The sequence below is a fragment of the Melospiza georgiana genome, chromosome 4 (genome assembly GCF_028018845.1).
Source record: "Melospiza georgiana isolate bMelGeo1 chromosome 4, bMelGeo1.pri, whole genome shotgun sequence".
Lineage (NCBI taxonomy): Eukaryota > Metazoa > Chordata > Aves > Passeriformes > Passerellidae > Melospiza > Melospiza georgiana.
In genome coordinates this window covers 50,238,240-50,258,077 of record NC_080433.1, presented here as the reverse complement: position 1 = coordinate 50,258,077, position 19,838 = coordinate 50,238,240, and the positions used below count along the sequence as shown (strand labels likewise).

The following is a 19,838-nucleotide window of genomic DNA, read 5'->3' as shown; positions in this document are numbered from 1 at the left end:
TCAGCTCAGCATCACACCCAATTCCACAACAAAAAGTATGCAACAATCTGAAGATGTGGATAATGTAGTCTGTTCTGAGGAACACCCCTCTTTCACACATGAACTTTTTCCAGTGACCCTATTTCATGTTCATACCCAGCAACCTACCAGTTTTTCCACCTCAGCTGCATGATGTACAGAATCATACACCACATATCAGCAGCATTACTGTTCAGGGCTACCACTACATAGGTGAAAGCAGATCCCAACCAATTAAACAAATGTAACCTGAAATAATTCTTGTTACCTTGTTGAGTTCAAGTCATTCTAGCTGTGGTACACTCTAAATCTCGCTCAATAATTACCAAGATTTAGGAGCTTTTCCCAGATCCTAGAGATTGCAGGCAAAAGCAATTTTAGGAAAACTATCAACAAGAATATTAATTCTGGAAAGAGTTTACCTTTAATGGAAATACTTGCTCTGGATCAAATAGTAAGCCACACATTAGGACAACATGGACAACTCTCATGTATTCAAGGGGTGTGGGGGAACTACTGCTCAAGACAAAAAAGTCCTAACTCACAAACTGAACCAGAAGTGAGATTAATGGGCCTTCTGACCACATATGGGAATGGGTAAGTGATCCTGCAGCCCCTCCAATGCTGAGCTTGTATCATGTTTCAATTCCTTAGGCTGTCTGGTATAGGTACACTGCATTTTTTAACTCTTAGCTGAAAGTATTTATAATAAATGGAAACAAATTACTTTAATAAAAAACAACAACAAACACCACCACCCTGTGTCAGTTCCACTGGCCAAATAAGAATGTGAGTTAGATACCATAACAGGTCATAGAGCCTTGCCTTTATGCATTAGTTTGTTTACAAGGTAATTCCTAACAAGGTATTAAAACTGCCAATTACTTGAGTGACGAATAAAATTTTCCTTGCAGTAAAAGTGTGCTCCAGCAGAAGCCAGCAATTTCCTGAGCTGCCCGCCTCCTAAATTGCAGTGTGAAAGTGTTCAGTTATAAGACGGCTTGCACAGTACTGTCTTTGTGTCAGCATTGCTCCATAAAACAGAAATTCCTCACAACTGGCAGGATAATAGCCCCTGTATTACAAACTTTAGTTGGACCTAATGGAACCAAATAAAACTCTTACACCATCTTCAGAGTAGCACTTAAACCAACTGGCAAATTACCTGACACAGACCAAGTTACAACAAAACCAAACAAAAAACCTGCAGCTTGTTTGCTTCAGGAACATTTTTCTTTTTTTGAGATGGTAAGGCCATATTGAGGAGTGACAAGCAACTTCTTTTGCTCACTGAAACTGCACTATACATCGTAGTCCTAGTCCGCCACACAGTCAAAATCAAACCAGCCCTCAATGCACCATCCTGCTTAATCATATTTGTAGAAGTTACTCAGTTGCAAAATAGCTGAACAGTTCACTCCCTATTGCTTCTAGTCTAGTTTCTCTTCAAAAGAATGTAAATATAATAATTTACACCTGGAAGATTACTCAGCACTGAAGAAATCCAAATAGTTCTACTTTAGGACCCAACTTTATTTAAAATGAGACAGTTTAACTCTAATTTGATTTTTCTTCATAATCATCACTTAAGCAGATTGAAAAGAACAGTGTGTCACCCTCCTCGTAATTGCCAAACCATCATCAAAATTAGTCAAGAAGGACATGTTTGAAAACACAAGCCTATCTAACTGTCAAGACAGAATCAAAGAGCACAAATGTGGACACAATGACATAAAAGTTTTTCCACTGAGAGGAGGGTGAGGGTAAAAAAAGCCAAAAGAAAATCTTTCCTGTGAACGGTACTATTGCTGTGCTCAGATAAAAGGAGCTGCATACACTCCATTGGTTTAATTTCACAGACCCTCAAGGCAAGATGAGAGAAAGAGATTCCCTGCAACAAGAAAACCAGCACATCAAGCTCGGCCAGAAACAAACCTGCAGCAATGATAACAATTTCTTCATGTGGAAGGACCAGCAACATGCTGTAGCTTCCTTACAATTTCTCCTGTTACAGCTAAAGCAGCAGGAGCACCAAGGAATGCAGATAAACCCACCAAAAATACCTACTTGAATTTGAACGTGCCTTTTGCAATTTGAGTGCTTATATCCTGACTTGCAGCGAAAAACCCCACAAACCATTGACCAGGAGTGCATACAGCCTGATTTAATTACTTTTACATAAGTAAAAGTGTGAGTACCAGCTTAAGAAGAATACCAGTTTTTCATTATGGGTATGAGAAATCTTAGCTCTCCTTCTCAACATTCATGACTTTAAGTGTACCAATAGGTCAGAAATCCTGTAACAGCCCTCTTAATCCTGATCTTAAGATTCATTCTCTACAACCAGCTGCCATGTATATGACATAATGACTTTTACTTTCCTTATTCTGGGGAAATACAAAGCAGGTCAGAAACTTCCGTATTCATTTTGTTGAGCATCCAGTTAATGCCTTTCAGATATAAAAGCTCTTAAATGCTGCAACATCTACCCCCCCTCCCCTCCACCCCCCAGCTTTTAAAGATATGAGACAGTCATACTGTCTCTTGATTAAGATTGTCAGTAGGAAATGTTTTCTACCTAAGAAAAATATCCACCTAAGCTTCATGGTCCTGATGAGATGTAACTCATCGTGCACACTGTAACATGGAAAATCCAAGGCAGGAACAGATTAGGACCTGAAGTCTTGTCTTTCGTTTCTCTTCGAAATCTCAGCACAAAAAAACACTCCTGCACTTCCAGTATAACTTTTTCTTCCAGCTGTATCCTGATCTGCAGTGTTTTGAAAACTTCTTTGTTGGATCTCACCCTACTATACTGGCAAAGAGTATGTGTAGGAGCCTGGAGGTGAAGCAAGCTAGTAAAGAACAAGAACAACAAAGATAATTTTGGAGAAGAGTCCATGCAACCTGTTCTGCATTATTGTTAGATGCAAAGTAACTGTCTTAACATACGTGTATAACTGGACTAATACAGTACCTTCTGTCCTTCAACTAAACCTTGAGAAGCAGAATAATCTGAATTACAAAAAGAAAAATCAAACCATTGTGGAATCTCCTATTGGAAAACAAGAGTAAAGAGGAAAAAAAAGTCTTCTGCTAGGACTGGATGCATCTTTCTGACCAGTGCTGAGGCCAAGACACGACATTTCATAGATGCACGGTCTGACCAGGTTAGAGCTTCTGGAGGCAGCCGTATCAGAGTCGTGCAAAACCAACATGACTGTCCACATCTGAGCACGTCCTGAGCGGTCTCCACTGCATGCCACTACAACTCACAGCCTCATTTTAAATTTTTCTGGGTTTTTCACCTGCTCTTCCCTTCATTCACTAGCTGACATCATATTCATATAGCTGGCATATTCTTTCTTGCAGTCCCCCTCCTCCCCTCCCAAATTCCTTTGGGAGCAATGATGTAAACACACTGCCTGGAAGAAAACTGAAGCAAAAGGGAAAAAACAAATTACATTAAATACAAAGAATCAAGACTGTAATTGGAAGTGCTGGAAGACACATACTTTGTGGCTTTTAGGATAAGACTGGACAACTTTAAGAAACTCTTATTAGAAGAGCCTCAGTAACTACTACTTCAGGAAGAGCAAAAATGTTCTTTTTTCTTTAATTTCTACTCACCTGAATACTGGGCAACACTGTAATGAACAATTACATTATTAAAATAGTGAATTTTTAAGCTGAACACTACCCTTACCAAAAAAGCAGCCTCTGATATGAATGGGACTACATGCTCTTCTCACAATTAAGACACCCAACTGGACTGAATTAAGAACGTCTGGGTTGTTGTTTTTTTTTTTTAATATTTGTAAGTGTTAGTCACAGAAGTATTGCAAGTGAAACTGTTTTTCTCCAAGACAAAATCAGCAGAAATAGAGCCTAGATTCTGGCTCACTTCCAGTTCCACTGGTAGGTTTACAAGTCTGATACCTCTCTCACACATGAGCTTCTTGCCTTCCTTGTGGCAAGCAGTTGTTCCTTCTTTTGAAGGTCTCCATTTCATTATCCATGCCTCTCATTCCTCTTCCAAGCCAGATGTCAGAAAGACTCTGTTTTTCTATTTCGTGTTTTTATATTACACAGGCATAACAGAAAATGAAAACTCAGAACTCTGTAGGATACTGATACCCTGTCCAAAACTTGAAACCAAAGGTTTATTGGTTCCCAAATCAAACATAAACTGGGAAAGGGGAAAAGATGCAGACTGAAACAGTGATCAGATACGTTTTCCTCATCAAAAAGAAGAGACAAATCCAAACTTTCAAACACATGATACTTCCATAACAATTCTCTTCTGATTCCAGTCATAGTACCAATATGCAACTAATTAAGTTTTTCTTCCAAACTCTCTTCTTAATACCCTGATGTCTGTTTCCAATTTAGTTTTCTGGCTTTTCCAAAATAATCACAAGTTACCTAGCATGTGATAGGCAAGTGAATGTGTAAGTTCATCCCTTTATTTTAACAACTGAATCAAAAGCAATTCAAGCACAGCTACTTTGGCAAAAGCTGACAACAGGAATAGCCCACTGCAGACTTGGTGAGCTGTGTGACAGTTCGTTAAAGCTAAAATCTTGGAAAACTTTAAATATGATCTAGATAAAATCAGTATAGTTCCCTAGAGTATTATACATCATCTTTCTAATCTAATGTACAGAGCTCCTAAGTAAAAACACCTATTTTTTTATCATTACAGAGCAATCCTCCCTTTTAGAGGGTGCAGACCAAAGTCTAGGCAGATTAGATTGCACACCCCTCTAGATGTACCCCTAACTTGAATCATTCAAGGTGAGCAATGTTCTCCCATCCACTTTTCTTTCACTCAAGGCACAAGTGATTTCACTGCTCTATTGTAATCACCACCACCAATTCTCTAAAATAAAATCCAAACTTATGCCTGACCTCTCAATTTCATTCTCACTTCTTCCATTTTCCGTATGCCCCACTGCTCTGTAAAATTCCTGCCACTCTTCCATTCTGTCATATCAGACAAGTGTTCTCTATTTTTGCAGTCCATTACGATTCTTTTTAATTTACCTTTTCCTTTACCACTCTGATCAGAAAATCATGACAGATTTATCCACTGCAAATAGCTCATAAAATCTGCATTCTTTTCCATTCTCATTGCAAAAGCATTAATCTAGGTTCTCACTCACACAGTTTTTGCTACAACAAACTATGGGTTTCTATGTACTTCTCTTTCCCCTCATTCAGCCTAAATTGCTTTCATAAAAATTGAGTTTCCATGTCTGTAAGCCTGAGTAAGGCAGGTTTCTTTTCAAATTCTTTCATTTACTTCCTCTTAAGTCTCCACACCAAATGTCAGACTGCAAGAACTAATTCCAGTAAGTTCCTCGCTCTAGCTTTTTGCTCACAACTTCAGACCAAGTCACACATGGTTTACCACCACTCTCAGTTTTGGGACATTCTCCAAGTAGCCTTATGGCTGAAGCCCAGCATGGCATTCCTCTATCCCTTCTTTCAATCCTTCTTCAAAACAAACTCTTCCAGGCAGCATCCAAATCTTAATCCTTCCCATAATAAAGTGGTAGCTGAAGAGATGACAAGGATGTAAAATATTTGACCAATGTTTTCTTCATACTGGGATCCAGACTCCAGTTTAGTTTGCTAGCTTTATAAACAAACAATACCACTTTCTCTGGCAAGCATAGAGGGGAAAGGCTCCTAGTGAATGTAAGCTTTCATTTTCAGGAGTTTCATCTAAACATCTTTCTTGTGACTGCAGCTTTCTAACTGCCTCCTGAGACAGTGTTCTCCAGGATTTTACACACAGCTTTCACTCCCAGACCACTGTGAGATGACACAGAGGCAAACTTCTCATACCTATCCTTCTCTCTTTACTGAAGGCCTTTCACAAGGGTTTAAGTTACTGCCACAAAGTGCAAACTATCACTCTTATTTCTAAACTGTCAGATGGGACAAATGTATGATTCACTTTGAGTGTTTGCTTCAATTAGCTGACTTTTATTTCTTAATATGACTATCTGAAGCCTGATCTGGGATGCCCATTATCAAATCACACACATAAATGCACTTTTCCACATTTTAAACAGAAAGAGACACACAATACTAAAAAAAAAAATTAAAAAAAAAAATTAAAAAAATCCCTTCACAATAGTAGAAGGAATTAACTGCCACTTTTCTTCAGTAACTACGTTTGTGCATAAAGTAAGATAAGTCATCAGGCTAATTTTGTAGTGGCTGATTAGAAAGCTAAATTTAAAGCTGCAATAGTTTTTCTTACTATGAAAACTTGTGACCTGTGCAGTCACCTAGGACTGGCTACCTTACAGTTTTTTTGTCCTGTTTTACCTCCTGACCTTTCCTGTTAGTACTTTTTGTTCATTTACCATTTTAAGCATCCAGGACAAGACACATCTTCAAAGCCAGTAAATTTAAATTCAGCACATATTGACATAAAGACATTTACAAACTAAAGGCTGTACAAAACCTTCAGAGAAGTGGCTTGTGGATTCTGTTCATCGTCTAACAAACACATGGCCACATTTCAAAAAAACTGCCTCAGTTTTGGCAGCACTTTTAAGTATCTCAGAACTCAAAAGTGAACAGTCCAACAGTCCCTGCCTTAAAGGCTTCCTCTACAGATAGAGTTGGAGGATTCCCCCAACACAGCATAGAAAAATCTCTACCATATCACATTTTTGTTATGTCTCTCATAAACAGAAGATTTCACATTCTAAAAGAGTAGTGAAGCAGGAACCTAATATAAAACACACATTACTGTAAGACTTGAAAAACATTCCTGAACTGTGAATCATTCATGCACCCTTTAACTTCCACATGTTCCTCTCTGACTTTACTACAACCAAGTATTTGTTTGTGTTCTAGACTAACATGATCAGTCCTTACAATCTAACAACTTGAATCACCGACACCATATGCTCTAGTGCCTTTAAATAAACTACCTCCTATTCAATAAAATGTAAAATTACATGGCTATTTAAAACACTCCATTCTTGAAAACTAGTCTAATGTTAGAATTTCACTATATGCATGAAAGACTTGGGCATGTACAGCTCTTCTAGTTCCTACTGACTACAAGTGCATTACTATGGAACATAACCTGGATGTGGGTAATAAGAAACATGGAGGCTTTAATACCAGTTCTACACACGTTTTGATAAGAACAATAAATTCTAGTTGGAGAGACAGGATACTTCAATACTCCAAGCTTTTCTGTCTCTTCACAGTCACTGCTACCTTCCATAGTTCACAGTACTGAAGGATACAGTGTACTGATGATATTGGACAGTGAATACAACTAGGTATTTTTTTAAAATTCTGCAAGTAGCATGGGTTTCTTATTTAAACTGTGTATCCTTAAACAAAATCTTACCTAACATTGCTGAATTTGCAAATCAGTCTCTTTCTTACAAAGTACTAGTAACATCAGAAGAAGTTAACATTTTCAGAAGAATTTTTAAGTAAAACCCCTATGCAAATAGTAGCTGGTAGGTAAAACACCAAACAGGACTTCTAGACAAGGCTACTGTACTTACACCACTTGGTTTAAATCTGTTTCTGGATTTTTCCCCTAGGTCCAAAACTACAACTGCAATAGACCTGAAAGGCAGTATTTAGTTTCCTTCTCATGTGTCAAGACCACTGGTTCAGGCAGACTTTTATGATAAAAAGGACAGAACTGTTACATCTTGGATAAGCAATGTCATGGGAATGGAAACAATACTCAGAACTTTCACTTTTTCTCCTGGAATGAGGGCATTAGTGCCCAATTTTGTACCTGATACAAAAGCAATCCACCTATCTTGGAACAGTAAAAAGTAAACTGTTTTTTCTCCAAGAAATAAATAATTCTCTACTACAAAAATTTGAAGCAATTCTCCATTAATTAAATTGTTTTTACATTTACTTCAGGAACGCAATTTAGAAAACTTCTAACATATTTTACTTTGAGGGTTAGATAAATACACTACCAAGTGTACTGCCTGCACATTACATACCTGTCGTAGGCAGCTGTTAAATCCAATACTCTCCTCAAGAGCTTATGTTGCCAGCACGTGTGGGACCTGAGCTCCTGGCTAGAGCTATTGTGCTGACAATCTCTGGCAAATACCCGAAATTCCCTGCCTCCATATACTGCTCTCTTCATGCCTTCTCTTACAGAAGGTACATAAAAGGGCTTGGTGGCTGTGCAAAAAGAACACCCTGCAATTTGATCTTCAGAGACCTGACCTAGGCCCCCTGACCAGATATATCCCAAACTACCACCCACATAGGTCACAGTTGTATCCAGACTGCCAGGAGGCTCACAAGCTCTCACAAGAATAGAATCATCACACGAATAAAATCATAGCTACATCTCCAGCCATGTAAGGAGAGTGTGCCTGAATATCCTTGTATACTCACTCCTTCACACTGACACATCTCCCAGGGTGGTGGTGAGGGGGCGTGCCTGCCTGATACTGAATTCCCAAGATGCTCAACCCTCACCTGGCATTGGTAAAAACAAAATGTTAGCACTCCTGTTTCATGTTACAGACAGACTGGGATCATTTCCTGCTCTGGGTATGTTTATCCTGAATAATTCATTAGTACGTAAATATCTCATTTAGATAAAATATCAACTAGATAGCTAGAAATGAGGAAGATCCAGAAATGGAAAGTGGACTAACATGATAATCCACCCATGCTTGTTTATATCCTTCAAAGAATTCAGACATACATGGCTGTGTGGGGATACCTGCACTATTGTGGAGACATACCAGCAGTATAATTTCCTCTGCAGGGCAAGAAAATTCTTTCAGAACAGGTAAGAGTCTAAGGCTCCTCAGTTCACTGAGAATTCTTCACAAGTGAAAGAAAAAAATATTGTAATAGAGTTCCTTCAACAAAGCAGATATTGGCAAGAAAAGAGGGTATCGCTTCTACAGCATTCCTTGGAAAAAAACCAGCTGGGTTTTCAACTGATAGTAATGAACCAACCTATATGTATCTCATAGGAAGTGGAATCAAAGCTAGAAGACTATCACTCTCTTTTCTGCTATCATTCGAAAGCCAGAACAAAGACTCAACATGGAAACAGTGGTTTGCTTTGGAAAGGCTTCACAACCTCCTTTCTTTTAAAAGTTTAAAATCCTGGAGAAAGTCATCAGATGTTTCTCTAAAGAGTGATTCTTAAACTTATATTCTAATTGTTCTACATGTGTTCTCTTCACATGACTTAAGATACATTAAATCAGTTCCCTTCAAACAACATCCACCACAGAAAAACCAAATGCACATATTTTTTCACATCTAAAAAAACCAAGTATCATTAGATTATTTGTCCATTTATGCTATCACAATACCTTATATATATTTTTATGCCAAACAGTTATATGCTTATTTCTCTTTATTTATACTATTTTCTATGAAATTAAATTTAGTATCTTTACATAAATAATATCCAACCAGTAAGAACAGGAGGCTCAGGAGAGACCTTATTGCTCTCTAAAATTTCATCATGGCAAAGGGTGTGAGGCATTGAAACAGGCTGCAAAGGGAAAGGGATTAAGCCACCATCTCTGGAAGTATTTACAAGATGTGCATATGTGGCTTTTACAGACATGGTTTAGTGGTGGCCTTGACAGTGCTGAGTTAATGGTTGGACTGGATCCTAAAGGTCTTTTTCAACTTAAAACGATTCTATTATTCTATGCTAGGTTTTAAAGAAAAGCCATGTAAAAGAGACAAGATGAATTATTTTTGGACAATAGAATACTACACAATTTATTTTTATGTTCTATGTTCATCTGTTTTGATATAGAACAATCAATTATCTCAACTACTGTAGATTGGAATTTGTAAGTTAACACAAAACATTAAAGTAATTATTTCTGCCATACTAAACTCCAGGAATCTCTGCTGTAGTTGCAGAATAGGTACTAAATCTTAAGTGTAGCACAGTTCCATTCAGGAATCTCCTTATCCGCACACAGAATTAGAATGAAAACCAGCCAACACCCAACAAGAGCAACTTTAACTGCATTAGTAGTGTGATAAAAGCTTTTAGAAAATACTTATTTTTTTTCTTTCAAGTGTTAGCATATACAGTGAATAGCAAAGATTTTTCCATGTTTGACTGCCTGAGCAAATGGCCCAAGTCAGGGACATAAGGACATAAAGATATGGAACAAACAATTCAACAGTGACTGAAAATTATTCTTTATTCTCTCAAAGGAATACCAGAATTTTTGCACAGCTGCAAAAGAATGATTTTGGCTTCCTCTAAACAACAATTGTTGAGTTTCCATGAAAAGGAGAAATGCTGAGAATTCAGAAAAAAAAAGCAAGACTATATAAATCACTTTATTATGCTAATATTTCTAGCCTTGTGGTAAAAAGGACTTTAGCAAGGTGGTAAATATATATATATACACATACATATATATATATATATATTTATAAGAAATAAAATTTTAGATCAGTTAGATGCTTGAACCACAGAATGCTATGCCAGTGTAAAAGTAATGCCAAAGCTACTACAAAATAAAATAAGTACTTAAATTCAACAGTTATTTGTCAGACACCATCTGCTTTTTCTTTCATTCTTTTCTGATTCTGATCTGTAAGAAACCACATCAGTATCAAATGTCACTTAGTTCTTATTCAAACAGAGCAGCCCAGACACAGCGGCTGCACCAGCTGACTTGGCTGACCTAGGCCTAGAGTAAAAACAAACCCCTATAAATCACCAGATGTAAGCAATTGAATAGTGATCAATTTAATTAACTGAACAGCTTTCCAAAGTTTATTGTATTGTTTTAACCCTTCAGGATTCTTCAAGAAAGGTAACTTGCAATTTGTATTCAAGGACAGGATTTGACCAGAGGGCTACAAATTATTAGCTTCAGACACTTTAGATTCCCACTGATAAAACACAAATCCCACACATGAAAATCAGGTCTTTTTTTTAAACTAACATTATGATAGTAGCTACTTTTCTACATCTTCCTTCAACAGTTTATTGAAACTAAATCACAGAAAAGAAATCCAACTAATTTATCATTAAAACATCAGGAATAAGATTTCCTTTAAAATCAGCTTTTTTTGTTATGGATTCTGTATGCCTTTAACATTATACTCATATTACACATGAACACCAAGTAACCTACTCATTTCTTTCATGAAATGCAATGAACATGGACACCATCATGTGTCATAACTTTATGTATTAACTGCAGTAAAAAAAAAAAAAAGTGCCACACATTAAAATGGGCTCAAAAAAAAAAATTCACAACGTTGGCAAAACATCTTCTGACCTAGATACTTGTGCTGAAGCTGCATCTCAAGAGGATTTCCCTGTATTGTCCAGTGAAATTAATGGAATTCAGCCATGATTTAACACATCAGGATCTCAGCCAAGATGCATAATGATGGAGTATAAGTCTTGTTTTAAAGACAGCACTGTACAAGTTTGTGTAACATTTACAGATGCTCATACAGTGCCTAGCACAACAGGACTGAGGCTTCTGGGTACTACCACAACATAAATTAATTCTAATGCAGTCTTTGTACTTGGGAAGCACAAAAACTACAAGGATTAAGCTCAATTATACACATTTTAAAGAACGACTAAATAATATGACATAATCGACTTCCTAACCACAAGCTGCTCTATTTCCAGTTATTTTACTTTAATCTCTGTAATACACATATTTCCATGAACCCTGTAGAGTTAGTTCCACTAAACAGGGACAAAAGTAAGATTTACTTACAAAGACAGAAGAGTTATATTTGCTGAGACTGGTCCCAGATCTGGAATGATCTCCAGTTCATTGTTGTTCAAATTCCTATTAATATTACAAAAGGGAGAGTTAGCTTTAATTTTAATCAGAACTATGTACATCGGACTTGCTAAACTGCTGAACTCTGTCACCTCAAAATTAAAAAATAATTTCAGTTTCACTTAATGTAAAATATCAGAACAGCAAGAATCTTTGTTGTTCAAGCAATCATCCCTAGAGAAACAACTATACAATTAGCATACACAAACACAGGTTGGGTATTTTTGGTTGGGGTTTATGTTTTGGTATGGTTTTTAATTAAGACAAATTAACTTACACTTCCTGAAGACTATGAAGGTGATCCAAGATACTGGTCTTGATTGAAGATAATTTGTTGTGACTTAAGTCCCTATGAGGTTACAAAAATAAACACCCTGTCAGTTTTGCCATACGATATCAGGTAAAGCAGTGCAATTTCAATCCAAATTATGTTCTCACTTGTCTCCAAGTACATAAAAGGATTTTTTTTATTAGCAAAATTAGAATAGAAACTCATTTGCTTACACAAGGCGTAAATATACAAATACAAATGCAAATACCTTGATCACTGCTAGCCGTGTCAAAGGAATTCCTAGTATCTCTCAACAATACAGAACTGTTCATTGGAATGTACATAGGACCCATGGAAAACATCTCAAGATTTTGACTCAGATAAACCAACAACTGCTTTCCCACATACTCTCACAACAAAAAATATGGCTATAACAACCTCTTGGTTCCTTCAACAAGGAAAATTCAAAAACCATAGTCATTGCAGTCTCATTCCTTGGGTTAATCATAATACTTCACTCTTTTCACATGCATCTCAAAAGCAATGTATAGCTCACAAATACACAATGAGGACCACCCATAAATCACAACTGTATTTTCATGCTTCCACAAAATTCCAGACACCATTCCCACATAACTAAATTCAATAGAGATCTTAAAAAATAGCAGAAGAAAAAGGACATAGCAAGGGCTAATTCTGAGTTTTAAGATGTCTGTATACTGTTGATATTAATACCACTTAATAATGACCCTTGCAGAAGCAGCTTGAACCCTTAGCTTGTGCCATGTTGAAGATCCCAGTATATATTGATGCAGCTTATAAACAATTGTTAACACCTTCGCAGCATTAGCTACAAAACAAGCCAGGTACTAAAATATAACACTTCTTGACCACAAGAAATACTTTTCCTTACAGTGCCATGCATCTTTACCCTCTCAAACACCTGACATCATACAAGAGGCCTAAGAAATCTTTGCTGCAGCCTCAGCCTCATGTTTCTGTTTTGGAAATATAACAGAAATAAGAGTGACTGTAAAGTGAAAGACAGAAGAGCTAACTGCAGGAACTCAAACCTGCACTTCTCTAACCTCTGCACAAGTAGTACAGACCCACAACTCATCTTGTGACCATGACTAGCTCTGTTGAAGGCCTCCCGCTTCTCAGTCACTCATCCACCAAAACGTGCACTTTTCTGTTCCCCTACTACAGATTATCACTATCTCACCAGCATCAATCCAGACATCTGCAAGCATTTGTCCCAAGTTAAAACACTGCATTTATCCAAGCCAGCTAACAAAAATGACATTATTTTAGTAAGTTCCTTAATTCTCATGAGTGTTTGTAATGCAGACACATAAAGCAATGAATCAGTGCACCTCAGCAGTGAGCAGCTATAGTAACAGGTAAAGGGTGCTTTTTTTCAAATTTTTTTTTTTAAATTGCTCACACTCCATGATACTATTCCCCATGCTAATTAAGCACTTAAGAGTCATCCACCATACCCAGGGTCCTCATCAAGCCACACAAGCATGAAGTGTCATTTCAAGTTGAATCTATGTAGAAACTACATGATTCCTCACTTTTTCTGGGTGAGATGACTCAGTAGAGTCAACTGTGCTGAGCACGCCAAACACAGCTCTGACTGCCATGGACATGTCTGCTCTCCATCCACAGTTCCAGAAGTGAAGAAAGCTGATGAACAGCATATCAGCTGCACACAGACCAGAGCTGGCTTAAACAAAGCCAAGTTCAGGGTCTGTGCTAGGCATTCTGCTCTGTGACTAAGCCCTGAAAACCCACAGATCCAGAGAAATCCAGTTTCCCTGCATCCACGACTCCACATCCTCGGACACAGGTGAAATTCTGCAACCCAGCCAGGCACCTAGGCTAGGTTTCCTTAGCAGAACATGTGGATAGTAAAACTCTGTTTTACATTCTCCCAACTGACTCGTTCAATGTTGCCGGGACAGTTTCATCATCACTTTTGCTCCTCTTCTACAGTTGGCAATTAAAAAATCCCCCAGTAATGATAAGAATTAAGTATAAAAAATAATCCCAGGCACACATGGGTATTATGAGGGGTATCACCAGCACTCAGCTGTAAGGTGTGCTCTGAGCCAGCCAACTGGACCAGGCCCAGCGAGTTGCTGAGAGCCTGGTTCAGGGCCACAGGCAGGGAAAAGAGATGGGCTGGGTTTCCCAAGCCAGGACTGCACAGGGCAGAGCTGCAGGTGTGAATGGCATTTTCCAGAACAAAAGAAGGGGCCCAGGGCTGGGGGAGAGCCACCTACAGAGGGGAACACATTCCACCACCTCCAGGTGGCCACACAAGGGATGTTTTCAGAGACTCAGCTCTGGACTCAAGCACCTAATATATATCTGTGCCTTGACTGTCAGGTGTCTAAACCCCTAGAGACTTTCCTCTTAACAATGGAAAACCAATACAGTGTCAATGTTTTCCAAAGCCCACTAATTTTAGTTCCACCGTTACGATTCTGAGTTCTCCCGTATATTAGGTGAACCACACTAAAGTCAGAGGAGTACATCTTTCACTACTTAAAAATCTAGTGCAAACAATCTCCAGACCATACACTGAAGAAAAATCCCTTTGTTTAAGATCTGAAGGCATTAGCTGCACAGGTTTGAAATTCTCACACTGCATTCTTAAGTGTAAATACTGAAGAAGTATGCTGCTACAAAAATCTAGACAGCAATCTAACTTGGTCCTTAAAGACAGAATAGAGACAGCTTTTGCCCTTAAACTTAATTCAATATTTGGCTTTAGTCTGTAGGGATTATAAGAACTATGCAAATAAACAGCCAAAATTCAGTTAAGTTATGGCTGTTAGTGCCTAACATGTTACTGTTGTTCACGCTTCAGACAAGACTTAGGAATCAGTAATTATTTCAACAAAGAGCTTTCAACATTAGTGTTAAAAACCTGCATTTCTTCATTTCACCTAAAAACTCTGCAAAAGGTTTATTTAAGGCAAGTTTGCCTAAAGGACCCACCAGACAGTCACAGACGTGAGTAGATTTGTTCTGCTGGAGTTAAAACATGTTAAAAAAAAAAAATCTGGCAGAGTCCTTAAACTATAAAAATCCTGCAATTACAACCACTGCTGTGCATGATCACCACACTGGAGCCAGACACTTTCACTCATAGCTTAAGCTCACATCCATCTGGAGTCTATCAAGGCAACCGTGAGCGTAACTAACACTAGGTCTCAAACTACTTTTTTTGGTGTTTGTTTTTTAACACTAAAGATACATTCACATTTTCCAAGTAGCACCTACTTTAAAAAATACATACACAGAAATTTCTTATGCCTGGTTTACTTACACCAGGTTGTCAAACACAAGATGAAAAAAAAAATCCTAAAGCAAAAAACCAACAAAAAATGCCCAACCCTCCAGACAATACTGAATTACCTATTTCATACAGTATATTATACAATATTACCTATATTACATACATACGCTTGTCTACCAATAGTTGCATAAAACACATATTGTAAATTTTTATTAAACATTACTTCAGTACCACTGGCATAGGAAACTTCATGAACATTCAGTAAAAAAAGCCTTGCAAGTTACATTTCAAGTTCAATCAGAGTGGTTGGAAGTGAAACCAAGAGTTAAAATATTTGCCTTTTACTAATAATCTAAATGAAGCTTAAGCCTGTAGAAGTTCTTCAAACTTACAAGCACTGGATTGGCACAATTTTTTAAAATATAAAAATCTATCATCCCAGTTGAAAAGCTACAAGTTTATTTCAGTCCAATGCATTTCTCAACATACCTTAAAACATGTATGAAGAATAAGTTGGAAGATTAAATTCTATTTTTCCTTCACAGAAATGGAACTGACATTGTTCAAACATTAGTACTATGTGTTTTCCATTTCTGAATTTTCCTAGTATGTTAAAACCAAATTACAAATGGGGAGAAACTTCCCTCTGTGGTTACTTTTGCTACTAGAAGCTCAAAAGTCATAGAAGATAGAACATACTCTGAAAAGTCAGAAATCAGATACATATTAAGAAAGTCTTTATATAGCAATAGTAAGCATATATACCTGTTCTTCAGCTCACATTTCTAATAGAGTGATTGAACATTTAAGTAGAATTGTCTCTACTTGAACAAGCATGCCACGGTTTTTACCCTCAAAGAACCTGTTCTATGAAAAAAACTATTTTCTTTGTTCCATTATGTTTGTGTGACATCTTTTGTAACTAACTCACAAGTCCCAACATTAGCTGAGAGAACTCTGAACATCAATGTTTGTGTGATTAAAAAGTGAAAGGAAGCCTAATGCATAGAGGGAGAAGGTAAGTGCTTCTTCACACATTTTATAGATATAACTTTTAGACTCTAACTTAATTTACAACACTTAGTCACAATTATCATCCTCTTCCTTAGAGAACTCAGAAACCTGAGCCCCAAGTCAAATTTTAAAATGCAAATCCAGCAACAGTTCCTTAATCAGTCCCACTGGGGCCTATAGAGCTGCTAATTCAGCAGAAATCAGCAGAGCTGAAAAACAAAAAGCCAGGCTGTAGCTGTTTTAAGACACTGATCCAAAGTGACTCATAAATCAGCTTGCTATGCTCAAGCTTTAGTCTGGAAAATATTGAAAAACAGCTGTGAAAACCATACAGCTTTTTTTCTGGCAATTCTGGTAGAGAACTAGAGGATTTATAAAATGTAAATACTAAAGATGTAATACAAACACAAGTGAAAACCATTTTTCAGACTTTCCCTCCTGCCCCACCGACAGTTCTAGCATTCCTGAGTGAACCTGGCAAAGGGTTCTGCAGTGCCAGTGGGAGTTTGCACACATGGAGGACTCTGGCCAATGCCCAACACTCTTCCTCCTCCACCAGCTCTAACAACCCCACATTCTTGCAATATCAGGATACACATCCTGGAATTAAACGGAAATCCAACTTCAAAACTATCTGTACACAAAGGCATTAAAAATGTTTAACAGTTTTCAGCAGACTGTTACCTCTCAAGAAGACAAGGTAATGGAAGAAGGCATTTTTAGCTAAAGTCACAGTGAAGCTGGCATTTATAGCCCGTTTACACTCCACTTCGGAAGACACTTCCATACAACACAGTAGACTCACACCTGCCACCAAGAAGAAGGGGACAAGAGTCAGGTTCATTTTTTCCCCTCTCTTTGTCCATTCTGAGGTCACTCTTATTTCAGCAGGGAGAGTGAACAAAAAAAAGGCATGAAAGTATGCAGCAGGGGTTTCAAAAACCTGCTCTCCATCTGGGTGAGCACAGATGGGCAAAGGAAGGTGTAAAGCCTGACATGGGCCTAGACCTTCTCAGGCAGAAGAGCTCCCATTCTCCTGCTTGGGGGTCTCGCCTGTGTATGTTAAGAAGGTGGTAAAAAAAGCTGCTGTTTTCTCAAGAGGACTGGAAAGCCTGCAATTAACTACTAGCCTTTGGCTATACCCACTATAGAGTTTCATGGAAAACACGGCAGACATATAGCAATAAAATTCATAAACAGTCTTTTACAATTTGTAATGCGCAGTTTGTTGCAACAATAATCCAAACTAGTCAAACCTTTTTTTTTTGTGTATGTAAAGCTGAACTCATTAATTACCAAATTGCACAATCCCAGGTCCAAGTACTGGGGTAGCTGGAGGTAACAGACAATGCCACACTCTTCCTTGTTCTTATTAAGAGGGGAAGGAAGAAAGAGCTGGGTACTTCTAAGGCATTTGTCACAAACAAAAGAAATATTTACACAAAAGCGGCCAGACCACATGGTTTGGTGACACCTACAAAGATGTACCTCTGTGAGTTTAAAAGCAAGTGACACAGCTGTCCAATGAGTAATCACAGCAGGGTTCCTTACAACAGACCAAAGCTTATTTATACAAGCGGAACTTATTTTCTCACACTTTTAAAGGAATGTGAACTTACATAAGGGCAATTTACACTACCAAGGGAATTCTAATTAGAAAAATGTCCCTCCTGCTAACAAAAAAAGCCCTGCAATGTGTTTTATTGTCTCTCGGGAACATAAGTGGAAAAAACAAATTTGGATTACCGCTAATGAAAAATGCTTTTTAAGGCATTTTAAGGCAACTCTAAAAAAATGAAAAGTTCTGTGATTTTCCCCTTTTTATTTACCTCATCTGAATTTCAACAGCATTGACGTATGCTAAGCTAAGAAATTAAACTATAAAGCTTACTTTATATCAAAACAAAATCCTTAGGTTTTGTCAGAAAACTTAAGGGGGCGTACTGAAACACTTCAAAAAACTCAGAGGAATGAAATGAAATATAATAGAAAACAAAACCAGTTGTTGAATGTAAAGCAGATGCAGTAGTAGGTCTCTATGTTTCAATCACATAAGAAAGAAAAAAAAAAAGTTTCTTTCCCCTCACACTTTCGTATACCAGTCCTGGAAATAGTCAACTCCCAGAGCCATGCCTGTGTTCAGTTCCATATGGTGTCAATACAGCCATCCACATTTCATGAGTAAAGCAGCATGACCTCCAGACGAGGCAATTGAACAGAATTAGCCACAACTAATTGAAAGTCTTCCTGTTTACTTTAAAGCCCTTATCTCGATCTGCTTTGAAAATGTAATAGAAAATTAATACGACTAATACAGAAGATCTTTCAGTGACAAGCTATTAAAAACAAATGTGAGAAGTACCTCGGCCATTTTCAAGCTTTTAGCTGACCTAATTTATGCTTTTTCTATAGAAGTTTGTTACGGAAAGTAACTTTTCCTCAGCTGGCACTTGAGTTCGCGCTGCCCTGGGTTCGGTCACTGCGCGGCACCGGCCCAGGCGGGCCCGCACCATCGCCAGCGCCAAAACTCCCCAGGAATGACGAGCTGCACGAAGAAAACCGATAGCAGCTTTCCCAACACACCGATCAGCGTTAACGTGATGATTACTGCACGTTGTCTAAGAAAGTCAACAGAACTTTTTCCTCGCCCTCTCCGACACTGAGCAGCGCTCCCGGGCCCATTTCAGCCGGGCGCTTATCGCTGCCACCGTCCGGGGCCGCAGCCCGCCCCAAGAGACGCTGTCCCGCTGACAGCTCGGCCGCAGCCCCAGTGCTGCCCGCTCCCACACCTCGCTGCCGCCACCACACCCGCGCTCCCCTCAAAGCCCGCCCGTCCGCAGCCCCAGGGGCAGAAGATGGCGGGCGGACGCAGACCGGTGCCCCCAGCCCGCCGCGGAGCCCGCCGCCCCGATACTCACAGCTGCACCGCCCCCTGCGGCAGCCGCTCGGGCAGCCGGCTCGACTCCAGGCGGCTGCAGGCGACGAGGTGCCCAGCGCAGCGGCAAGGCGCGGGGCAGCGGGCGGCGGCGGGGCGGCCGCCCAGCAGCAGCGGCAGCAGGAGCAGCACCGGGAGGACGGCGAGCGCCGAGCGGGGCCGGCGGAGCATGGCGGGCTCGGAGCCGCTGCCCGCGCTCCCGTCCCTGGCGTTCGCCCCACTGACAGAGCCGAGCGCGGCACGACCTCCTGCTTCTCAGCGCGGGTGGCGGCTGCCGCTCATGCCCCGGAGCGACCGCTGATGGGGGAAGGCGGTGGAAGACGGGTGTGTAGAAAAAAGTAAAGAAAGCAGGAGGGGACCGCAGCGCCGCCACCGCCGCCAGCCACTCCGCAAACTTTCCGCCACCTCAGCCCGCCTCCGCGCGGCCGGGGGAGTCCCGAGCACGGCCCG

At 39.2% G+C, this 19,838-nt stretch overlaps 1 protein-coding gene across 1 annotated transcript in view; it reads right to left on the bottom strand.

The window, feature by feature from the left end:
* LRIG3 (leucine rich repeats and immunoglobulin like domains 3) overlaps nucleotides 1-19,559 on the bottom strand; it is a 38,131-nt gene extending 18,572 nt beyond the window's left edge. Inside the window, exons 1-3 of the mRNA XM_058022408.1 lie at nucleotides 19,372-19,559; nucleotides 12,133-12,204; nucleotides 11,787-11,861 (exon numbers count right to left, since the gene is read on the bottom strand). Coding sequence (XP_057878391.1) covers nucleotides 11,787-11,861; nucleotides 12,133-12,204; nucleotides 19,372-19,559 — 335 coding nt within the window. The remainder of the gene's footprint in view (nucleotides 1-11,786; nucleotides 11,862-12,132; nucleotides 12,205-19,371) is intronic.
* Between the last annotated feature and the right edge of the window lie 279 nt (nucleotides 19,560-19,838).